Below are 12,481 nucleotides of genomic sequence, written 5' to 3' on the forward strand. Positions count from 1 at the left end.
GGTGGCGACTAATCAAGCAGTGCCTCAGTATTGACCTTGGGAATTGCAATCATCTGCTCATCTATCCAATGTATAATCTGCTTACCAAGATCAGGGTCACAGTATGATAAATTTGAACTAGTCATATGCACATTCACTTATTCTCAGCCATTTCACTTCATTTTTGGGATGCTGGAAGAAAGCTCCATGGAGACAGTAACTTAGTCTGGATTTCAAACCCTGATGCTGTGAATCAGCTGGACTAACTCCTGTGCCACTATGCTGCCTACTACAATGTAAGTTAAATGTGAATGCACTGTAAACATGTGGGACATTTTTGGGATGAACTGAGCATTTGCCGAAAAAAAAAAAAAAAAATTACTTTCTGAAGGTGTCATTTATTGCAGTGAATGTATTACGTTTTATATTTAAACAGCAAGATGAAAAATGAAGGTATGTACTTGGTCTTTGTTGTCTTTAGTATGTTTGTGGAATTCTTTGGGAAAAGCATACTTAGGAGGACTTTTGTTTCCTTGGTTCAAATGACTTTTTCTGCCTGCCTCTTGTGATTTTGCACAAGTTTGCAGCATCATGTTAACAAAATATCGTCAGATAACTTAAGACTTTTAATGCAAATGTATGGTTTTGTTAACAATTTTTATTTGACATTTATCCTAACCCGTGTTGATTTGGTGGTACGTGTTATTTGTGATTCTACAAACATAAAACCACTGTGTAACATGGTTCATGTATCTACAGGGCCCTGTGTGAACCAATTAATTGTAATATTTTTGTAAATTCTACCCTTAAAAAGCTTCTGTCTCTACCCCAGTGTCCTTGCTGAAGATTCTCCTTACATCCTTTATTCAGAATTGTAAATACTTCTATCATGTCTCATCATCATCTTATGCTTTCTTATTGTGCATATATATTAATTAACTTCAGTTTTATTATTTTCTCTCCTGCACTACAGTAAATATAATAGTTTTTTCTGGAGTTCCTTTGTCACAGTATTCTCCTTTTCATAATGCAGAGAGGAAAACAGCACACAGTATTTCACATATGGCCTCTCATTTGCTTTTTACATTGTAAATTGATGTTTCTGTATCATGTGTTGTCAAACTTTTGTAACATGATGGCAGCTTTAATAAAAACTCTGTTTTTGCTCACAGGACTTTTGCCCGGATATCTGGTTGATAGCCCATTCTCGACATATCTGTAAGACTGTTGTGCATTAATACTCCAGCAAAGCAGGTGTTCCTGTTAACACCTGCCACCTTCAAAGATGCATCGGATGGTACCCGCTTTAATTGTCAATGTCTGCTCATGTAATGGCATCACTGATTGAGCAGTCAGGTACTAGAAGGACAGGTAGGCCACAAAAATTGACCACCTGCTGTACTGTAATCTTTTTATTCTTTTATAGGTACACTTTATTTCTGTAGAGAATGAGAGCTGACTGAAGCAGCAGCAAGCTCATGTAAAGCTTTGACTGTGGACAGACTGGTAATACTCCATTACAGAACATAGTATAATGGCACTTTATACTCTATAACATAAAGTGTTATATACTGTACAGTACGTTTTCATTTTGCATTCATTTTCTTTAGCGGATAGAATTTTATTTACCATTTTAATAGCTCAACTATATGATTTGATATTGGGAACAAGCCAAGTTGTATATAGTACCTGTTCCTTCAGTTTTGCTACTGTCATATTTACAAATCAGAAAAGATGGGCATCACTAAAATAAAAATGACTTCTGTAGAGAACTGAAATGTATTAAATAATTCCATCCAATTTAAAATCATGTGTCTTGTTTGTGTAGAATGAGGAACTCCCCACATTTTGAACTCCAGTTCAATATCAATGCTTGGTATGTCCCCTGTGTGTTAGGCTTTAGGAGTTATAAAATATAGTAGTTAAATGTGTCAGATGTATTTTTCAGAGCTCCCTAAAAGCCCCAAGCCCTAATCCTATATGATCCTCAAATGAGATGGTTAGTGAATTGTTAAATATGGTGTGGTGGCTAAGGCACTGGTCTTAGTTTGCTTGTTCTTTCTTGTCCTCAACCACATTGTCTAACCTTGACCAAGTCATTTATTTAACCTGCCTGTGGTCCAAAGTGAAAAGTGTATCTGTAAACAGTTGTAATGCATCCTGATATTATAAAATGCCTTTTGGATAAAGATGTTAACTGACCACAGAATAATGTAAGCAGTGGAGCTTTATGCGGACCTTATGACGTGGTGTGACTCAAACAGTACATTTCATACAGGCAGACATTTGCTCTCTTCAGCATTTCTTCATAAATAAACACAATGACTAAATTTAATGAAGTAACGCTCCACTTTAGGAAAGGCATGCCTACAACCGACAGGGAGTTGGAGACTGAAGCAGCAAATACTCAAAACATAATCTTTTCACAATTAACATAGATCATGGATTACCTACTGTATAACTTTGTGCTCAAGAAGCTTCTCCAAGCGAGAGAACAAGTGTGTCTTATTTTAAATAAAGCACTTAAACATATAGTCTTTATTTTATAAAGGTGCTCAGTTGTCTCAGTCCACCGCTATTGAGTATTGCTTCCATAAAGTTTTCTGGATCGTCATTACTCCTCACTGTTCCCAGACCCTCCAACAACATACATCTCTTTGTGCCTAACTAGGAACCATTGTTACTTCTATGCTTGGCACATTTAAAGACAATGTACAATGATTTAAATAAAGTGCCATTTGTCTAAGAGTTTAGGAAGCTGAGTTTAGCAAGTTTCTGGGTGAATAGTATACAGTGTACAGAATGGAAGCTATTATGTATGGGCTCTGATATAAAACAAAAAGAACATTAATTTATGTATATTTTTACCCTCTCATGCACCCAATCTACTGATATTCTGTCATCCATAATTATTTCTGCTAGCATGTGTATGCAGTTTGGAGTTTGTCTTTCTAATGGTTATAAATCTCAAGTATAGTTTTTTTTAAGGTATCAGGTACAAAACTTGTTCATTTTCTCATGGATGGCTTTATATGGCATGTTGATCAATTTAGAATGAGAACAAAGCTACTAGTCTGTTTTGTAATAATTGCAAAAGATTGATTTTTCTTTTCATGGAAATAAGGGGGTACACTGATTAGTGCTATTCCCTCACATATCAATCATTCTAGTGAATCTGTCATTGTCCATGTGGATTTTGTTTGTTCTGCCTGTCTACTTGAAAGTTAGGTTGACATGTTGGTTGATTGAAGATTCAAAATTGATCCTGTGCAAGAGTGTGCTCTGCTATGGACTGCCTTGTATCCATTACTGATAGCTCCTGCTCCCCATAAACCTGAATTTGGATTAAGCAGGTTTAAGAATGTGATGCTATGCTTTGTTTGCTACATTCTTTTTTTCTCTGTCAATCAATTAATATAGGAATTTCTAGAAACATTTGTTTACTCTGCTAGTAAATATACAAGTATGTATTCTATTGTGAAGGGTGGAAACTCTAGAACTGGACTATTTTTGTGTTTTTATTTTTTTCATCACACCCAAATATATTCTTCCAGACTGAAAACTGATTTTCTAATTTTCTTCCTGAGGTTTTCAGTATTTCCAACATCTAAGTTTTGCAGCATGAATTACTACATCATGATTAGCATTCATACTTTAATTAACAATTATATAAGTTAACATGAAAATAATAATTAGTATCTCTTAATCCTTCTCTCTTCAAAACATGAAGCTTCAAACAAATGCCACTTTTGCTAAAGTCCCTCTAATGAGACTAGCATACTAATGCTGTGCACTGCTTCAAGATTATTTCATAGTTAATTTTAGCTGCAGTGCAAATGAACAAGTTACAAGAAATTTTATGAAATTCAGAACAAATTTTTTTTTTCCTTGCTTGTCGTGCTAATGAGATTGAATTGGGTAGAATGGGTTTAAGAATGTTTTGTTACAAAAATAACTTACAGTGCAGTATAGTGTGCTGTGCTCCAGTCATGCTCATTCAGATTTGTGTGAACGACTGTGCAGTGGTTACCTTTGTTCTGAGCTGACCATTTTGGGAGCTTGGCTAGAAGAAAACCATTCTTGAGTAAAGGCCATATGATGGTACACTTGAATGGACTCCGACAGCATGAGGATAAAGATGTGACAAAAATTGAACTTTTTGGGCAGAACTCCAAGCACTATGTCTCGTGAGGACTGGCCACCGCTCACTGCCTGCCTAATACCTCTCTACAGTGAACCATAGTGGTGGCAGCATCATGCTATGGAGGTGTTTCTCAGTGGCTTGGACAGAAAAACTGGTCACTATTGAGAGAAGGATGAATGCAGACAAATACAGAGAGTTCCTTGAAGAAAACCTGCTCCAGAGTGTATGCGACCTCAGACTGGGGTGGCCATTCACATTTCAACACAATAATGACCCAAAGCATTAAGCCAAGACAATGCTAGCGTGGCTTCAGGCCAAATCTTTTGATTATGGATGAGCGATCCATCCAAAGCCCAGTTTTACACCCAATAGACCAGAGGTCTCCAACTGCAGTTCCAGAGTGCTACAATGGCTGCAGGTTTACGTTGTTTTTTTTAAATTAGTGAACATTTTTGTGTCTCATTAACTGTTTTGCTTTAATTTTAATTGACCTGCTATTTAAGACTCTGCCCTTCACTGTTTCTTTTTTCTTTTAATTAGCAGTCAAACAATAATGAGATACAAAATAAGCCAACACATGAGTAGTCACCTGTGTCCATCATTACAGTATCTTGTATGATAAAGAAAAAAAGGTGAAAGTCTCAGTAATCTTGACCTGCTCAGGTCTGCAAAACATTTTGATGGTATTCTTAGAAAAAATCGGGACTGGTCTCCCCTAGACTCTCATATACTCAGATATGGGGATGGATATTTGAGGAGTAAACCGCAAGACAATGATTGTATTTTTATATTACGTACATTAAAGAACCATTAACAACAAAGCAAATTAATAATATTGAACAATTACTGTATTATAAAAGTAAAGTTGAATAAATTGGACTCTGCAGCAGAATGAATAAAAAAAAAAATCAGAGTTTTATGTTCCGGGTAAAGTACCTCTTCCAGTTAGCAGAAATAGCCCAAACGTTGATAGAAAGCAACATTTTGTACCTAATACTTGTATGCAAAATTTGGTTGGCCTAAGTGAAAGCATTCTCAGGTTATCATGTTTACATGCACACGCAGACAGACGCACAGACATAATTCCAAAAATGCTATTTTCGGACTCAGGGAAATCTAAAATGTTGAGATTCATGAAAATCTCGAAATAGAATTTTTGGAGGATTCCAATTCTTTCTCTAAACTTTGTATCCGAGAAAGTCAGGGCGGTCTAAAACATTGAAGTTGATCAAAATCTCAACATAGAATTACAATACTTTCCCTATACTTCGTATATTAGAAAATAAAAAAAATCAGCAAATTTGGAAATGACTTCTGTGGCAGAATGAGAGCACTAACAAAACTTGAAATTAAATAATGGGTTTTGTTAACAAGAAGAATTCGCTTCTAATTAAGAAACTGGTTGGAGTTTGGTAATTGGTCTTCTGTAGGTCATAATTTCACATTTTCTTTCTGTTTGACTGCGGTGGGCTGGCACCCTGCCCAGGATTTGTTCCTACCTTGTGCCCTGTGTTGGCTGGGATTGGCTCCAGTAAACCCTGTGGCCCTGTGTTAGGATATAGCGGGTTGGACAATGACTGACTGACTTTCTGTTTAAGTACAGTTTAAGGAAAAAAATGAAGCAATTTGGAGGACTGAGTCTTAAAAAACACATTAATTAAAATGAAGGGAGGTTAATTAACAGCAACAATTGGTTACTAGTTAAAAAAAGGGTTAGAATGAAATCCTGCAGTGTCGGTAGTGTTCCAGGACTGGAGTTGGAGACCAATGCCATAGACTATATGTGGAGAGAACTGAAGATATCAGTTTATAGATGCTTCCCATCCATTCTAATAGAGCTTGAGAGGACCTATCAGGATGAATGGGGTAAACTGCGCAAATCCAGGTGGTCAAAACTTGTGTAAATTGGTGCTTTTACATTTTCCTCATGTGAGTGTGGGTGTACACATGGAATGAAGTTGCACCGTGTCCAAAATTGTTTCTTGCTTTGATCCTAGTGCTGCTAGGATAGGCTGAGGTTCCATCTGACTCTCACTTGGATTGTTTTGGTATGTGAATGTTGTTTTTTTTATAGTATAGCAAACTATAAAGGATGATCTGAAGTATGCATTACTGTATTATCAATATATCTTTTAATTACAACACAAGATCACATTTTTGGATTAACTTCCATTCTGTTTCATAATTTCATTGGAATAAAAAAATCATTCATTTATTGAAGCTGTCTAATCCAATTTAAGGGTCACAGTCAGCCAGCACAAACCAGAAGCCTAAGATGATAACAACTGACAGCAAGGAAAACAAAGTAGCACTAATTGTATCACAGAGATAAACAAACCTCTGTGGGCTCAAAAGAGCCAAAGCAGCTGGCCATCCAGCTCCTCCCTGGGCATTCTATCAATACATAATCCATAACAATTTGTTAATTTAACTTTTCCTGCATTCCCCTCTTACTTGTAAACAACAACAGATGACTTTACTTTAAATCAACATCTATAGTAACAGAATCATCCTATGATTTACTTCTTGTGTGAATTGTGTTACAAAGTTATTTTTTTCATGGAAACTGTATCATATTTAATTGTCCATGCATTCTTTTTGGTTATTGGAATTTCCATATCTTTCATGAGTTGAGCAACACGATCACATGTTTGAGAACCAAGTAATGATTATAAATGGTCTAAGCCCTTGGAAAGACAGCATCAGAAATTCACTTCTGGTAAAACCAACATCTCTCTGAGACAACTGGAGCTTAAACAACTTTACAACAACTTATAGGTAAGTTAAAGAAATGTAGAGCTCCTCTATACATTATCATAACTTTGTGAACTCGACAGATTTGTAATGCTACCTGATTTGAAACAGACATTTTAAATTTTGCTAAATACAGGCTCTAAAACTTTCTTTTTAAAAAAAAAATATTATTGGTCCTAAAAAGACAACTATTCTAGAATTAAATTCATCCTTTGGTAATAAAAGCTAAGTGACTGAATTTTCTTTCAGTGCAATATCTGCATGAAAAATGCAATTAGAATTTTTTTTACTGAAAGAACGGTGGTGTCCACAATTTGTGGCAATTGCCAACTACACTTGGCCACAAATGCTTACCTGAAAATAGTGAAGTATGTGACATGTTGGTCGAATCATGAAAATACATTTCACCAGACTCTGTACACATGATAATAACACTACTTCTACTACTACTAAGGCTACGGCTCAAATCATACATTCATATTGATAATACAATTGTTCTTGAGTTGTTCTATTAAATTTATAGACAGGGTTTATTTAAACATTTGTGGCTTGAATACAAAAGTTCCTCCTAGAACACCACAGTCATTACAGCTTTGTATGGTGGTCCAGTGCTTAGCATGCATCTGGTGTTCTGGTTTTGAATCCCACACACAGTCATTTTGTATTTGGAGCTTGCACTCAGTCCCTTTGTTTTTTCTGATTTATTCTCATACTCCACAGATGTTGAGTGTAAGTTAACTGGCGATTCCAAATTGGCTCATTGGTTCAATAAGAAAATGACAATTACAATCAATTTGATATTGGGGTTCTTCAGTATATAATAACCATGAGATCATAAAAATGATTTTTTTTTTCATTCTGATAGTGTTTCTAATAAGTCAAATTATGTAATCTTTACCTTAAAATAAATAATTTGATGTCTCAGCAATTTGAGTTTGTAACACTTATTGCTGAAGTGGCTGCAGATTTTAAGACACGTTCTTAATTAGTATCCAATTCCTGCTGCTAATGGAACAAACTTCTTTTACCTTAATTTTTTACCTTTTAGAGTCAGAACACTTAATTGTTTCTTTTTAATGTTAAGTCACATATAACTTGCAAAGCACCTATTGAGAAAGCGTCTGTCTGTCCCTACTGCCTTACGTGTACCAGTTTAGTTGTTCTTCAAAGAACTTTGTTGAGACAGTTCAGTTTTCGTTCAGCTATTTCGAGTAGATCACACTATGCAAAGTTTTAAAATCTCTATATTTCACATAGAAAAGCATTGGCAACTTTCTAAACTTGGCCATCTTAAAAGACAAACATTCTGTGTGACTTCAACTCTAAATTAGTTTACTATTTCAATTTTACCTTGAGAGCAGTTGCAATACATACCTCATTGTTTTACTTGTTTGACAGCCGCTCGGATGCCCAATGCAAGTGAGACAAATGCTGGGCAGAACACCCAATACAAACAGCTCACATATATGATTCATTGTTACACACTATTCAATACACATAAATGTAATAGCTGACTTTCAGATGAAGAAAATAAAAACTGGGAAATGCGCCAAACGCACCTGAAAGTTATGCACATATATGTACATTGTCTAACCATGTAATTTTAACAAGCAGTTTTGATTGAAATACCTCAATTTAAGGGTTTTTTTATATGGAGATTTTTTTTGGGTGACATGTTTCTTATAAGCAATGGTAATGATCCTGTTTAATGGGACAACACAGGGTGCAGTGTGTAGTGCTGCTGCTGCTGCTACACAGATCCAGGGTTCAAATCCCATACCTGGTCATTGCCCATGTGTTGTTTGCAAATGTTTCCTTTGTTTCTGTGGGGTTTCCTTTAAGTACTCTGGTTTTAGTACCACATTGTTTGACAATTGTGTGAAATATTGATTCCAAATCAGACCCTGTGGGTGCTGGGTCTCCAGACTCCTGCCATCCTAAATTAGAGAAAGGGAGCATAACAATGTTTTAATAATTAGAAAAAGAAGTTATACAGATATACTATATAAAAGGTTGCAGCTACAGTACATGTACTAAGTTAAACTTTCATATAACCCTCCTATAACAGGTAGCTTTGTCGGCAAGAATTTTGTTAGGCGCAGAAAGGGTGTAAGGAGACTATAGCACAGGGGAATGACATAAAAGAAGCACTTACAGTGGTAAATGCACAGTTCCTCACAGTACCAGTATGTTTAAACAACCACTAGGTATTCTAATATCATACTAAGTCCATAATAATGGGGCAGTGGAAGAACTTCATAAAACATTCTTCTTCAGACATAGGGTTTAAACCCAGGGTTTTCTGCATTGGGCATATGAGCCCTCAAAACATTTTATAGTGGACAGCTGCAGGAGAACCACCAAGGGCACCAAAACTCTGACCCATAGATTCAGGGATTCCTGAAGCAACCAAAGGGAGTTCTGTTGGGATAGCTTCAGTACTTTCAGAAGGTATCCCAGACACCAGAAGTAACTCCAGGGAGCTTGCACATTCTCCCAGTGTCTGTGGGGTATGTTGTTTGGGTACTCTGATATTTGTCCGAAATCTGTGTATATTAGTTTAATCTGTGATTGGATCTGTGTAAGTGTAGATATGTCTGTGAATGGTTCCTGTGATGAACTTGTACTCTGTCCTGGGTTGATTCCTGCTATGCATTCGATTTACTGTGATATGCTTTGGTCCCCGTGTCCTTAATTAGATTAAGCAGGTATGCAGATTATGTTTTCTTTTTTTGGATTTTTATTTCTAATTAACATTGCTATTGAACCTTTTATTTTCTAACCATTTGTGCATACGTAATTTGTCTTGAATATTTGTTTCCATCATTAAGATCTTTAGAATTCATTGAATATGTGCTGCAGCAGGCATTAGGGTCATCTGGTAGGATACCAATGATCCTGCGTAAGAAGAAAATGTAAAAAATAATAACAAGAAGAAGCATCCTGTGTGAAAGTGTTATTGAAGCAATACAAAGCAATAAATGGTGTGCACTTCCAGGGCAGACCAGGAGATGGTGGTAAACAACGCTGCTTGTGTGAATTGAATGAAAGTCGTGGAGCAGCACTGTGACTTGCAGATTTGAACAGTCTGGACCAAGTAGTGCAGCAAAGCAGTTCTTATTAAACAAGGCCCCTATTCAGCGCTAAAGAGTATATTTTTACACTCTAGTTGTATGTAGCCTTCTTTTCCTTTTTATAAAACAACTGATATTTGGCACACACCTTTGGCCTGTGTCATGGCCTTCCTTTCCGACAAAAGCCCGTTTCAATATCCATGTCTATGTCATGTGAATTAACTGTTAAATATTGACTTTGTTGTCTTATGGTAAATTGCTTTCTTAATCACATTTGAAATCTCTCTGTTGATGGATGCTTTTGTATACCCTGCCATGTCATAATGGTGTGTGCTCATTGTTGTACATACTTTTGGAATTCCAGAAGGGCTCCACATGGACTTTGTTTCAGTTGTTCTCAATGAGGCTGCTGAGTAGGTCACCTCATCTTGTCCTAAACAATTGCCATTGCTAATGGACAAATGCGGTGGAAAAAGTATTCTCTGCTTTATTGTGAATTTAGACCTGTTGATTGAGGAATAATTAGGCAAGAAAAACAAACAAAAAAAAAATGAAACCACATGGAAGTTTCTAATTCATATATTAGATAATCAAATAATGCGGCCCAGAGGTAAGAAAATGTTAGAGTGAATCTAACTCTGCTCAATTAAAGGGTTTAATGGGAGCAGCCGTAAGAAGAAGACAGCTGCTTAAAGGGATACTCCTGCCAAAAATTATGTTTTTATAAGTCACCTACCCTTTGTAAGTTATAATGATGGTTGAGAAAATTATTTAATTTCATGCTTCCATGCAGAACAGATAAAGTTTCTCATATAATAAAGGTCTATGGTGACCTATGCCAGACAACAGCAAACAATATCAAAAATGTTCGAGGAAAATTCTCACGTTACTCATATATCAAGTCATCCACTCGTATATTCACAATGACCCAGACATTTGTATTTTTACTATATGGACTGGTTTTTGGTTCAGGGTTTTTTTTTTCCATCAATGCTGCCAGGATGGGCTAAAATCGACCAGTACCCTAAACTAAATTAAATGAGCTTGATCATGGATGGATGGATGATTGAATACTTTGTTTCCTGTCAGGTCAGGTTTTTAGGGACATGTCATATCACAAATAAAAAGATATTCCTAAATACCACCGGAAAAAAAAAAATACTTGTGTCAATCAGTAAATGTTTACAGTGCCTACAGTTTCTACTGTCCTGGGGTTCTACAAACCAACAGTCATAGCTGCATTATTGAAACAGTCAGTCCTTCCAATAGTAGCTGTCCTGGACAAATTTTCCATGAAGTCAGAAAAACCACTTGAACATCATCTAGACATCTCGTGGATTCTGTTGGTTCGATTAAAATCATTTTTCAAAACTCTGCCATTAGAATGGCAATTAGCAAAGGATGGGATCCTTGGTCAACTAGCAAGGGCTTGCATCAACTTTTACAAAATGCACCTGTGCAAGTGTTGCACAACAATTTTCTATTGAATGATGAGTAAGAAATAAAGGTGTTTGGCACACATGGACCATGTTAGGTTTGTAGGTTTGCTGCATGTTACAGTAGGAACCTCATGCTAATGGTCAAATAAGGTGCCTTACAGCCATGGTTTCAGAATATATTGTTTCTATATTTTGATGACATGACCTTATTGAAGAGTTGCTGAATATTACGATTCATCTAAGAAATATTCAGGGGAATATTAGGCAAGCCATCCATGACCTCAAGTTAAAGAATAGTTGGATCGTAGTGTAAGATGGTGATCCAACGCTCAAGCAAGTGTATGTCAGAATGATAGAAAAAAGTTTTGGAATAGCCTAGTGAAAGTCTAGACCTAAACTCTGCTAGAACCTTATGCTAGTTAGCAATTCATTCTCAAAAACACACACATCACTGACACCACAAATGGTGTTCAACTAGAAGGAGAGGGTCAAAATTCCACAAAAAATAAGTTCTGCTTGTAGGTAATGTTGCTAAAAGTTGTATCTCGCTTTTAAAAATAAGACAATCCATTATTTACACAGGCAAACACTTTAAACACTTTGTCTCATGGTTGAATCACTCATTCTGAAATATATAAGCAGAAAATCAAATGGATAGAAATTTTCACTTGACTGATTGTGATATACATTATAGTTAAACTAAGAATGAAGTTTCATTTTTATTTTTGTTCAACATATTGTTATAGGTCTTCCAAATTAACTTCTCCTTAGATGGTTAATGTTTGATCAACGTGTTCTCAACAGGTGATTTTCAAACATTCTAACTCTGTTTTTATCTTTGTTCCCCACGTTGTTGATCTTGGATTAATGTATTCTATATCAAGCTTTTGGGGGTGAACAGTGCTGATATTTTTATTGTATTTTTCAGGAAGCAAGATTATAGAGATGACAGATTTGAAGAACAAGTACAGTAACGTAAGTTGACATTTGTGCTACCAGAAAAAATAATGTAGATACACTATGTACAGTGCATGTATTTTTTAAGATCTGAACAGTTTACAAAAATTACACTTTTTGGTGTGACGGGTGGC

General features: G+C 36.0%; 1 protein-coding gene across 1 annotated transcript in view; it reads left to right on the forward strand.

Annotated features, from left to right (window-relative positions):
• The first annotated feature begins 6,839 nt into the window (after positions 1-6,839).
• LOC120538325 overlaps positions 6,840-12,481 on the forward strand; it is a 148,791-nt gene continuing 143,149 nt past the window's right edge. Inside the window, exons 1-2 of the mRNA XM_039767789.1 lie at positions 6,840-6,901; positions 12,319-12,365. Of these exons, the coding sequence (XP_039623723.1) occupies positions 12,336-12,365 (30 nt within the window). The 5' untranslated portion in view covers positions 6,840-6,901; positions 12,319-12,335. The remainder of the gene's footprint in view (positions 6,902-12,318; positions 12,366-12,481) is intronic.

The sequence above is a fragment of the Polypterus senegalus genome, chromosome 1 (assembly GCF_016835505.1).
Source record: "Polypterus senegalus isolate Bchr_013 chromosome 1, ASM1683550v1, whole genome shotgun sequence".
Classification (NCBI taxonomy): Eukaryota; Metazoa; Chordata; class Cladistia; order Polypteriformes; family Polypteridae; genus Polypterus; species Polypterus senegalus.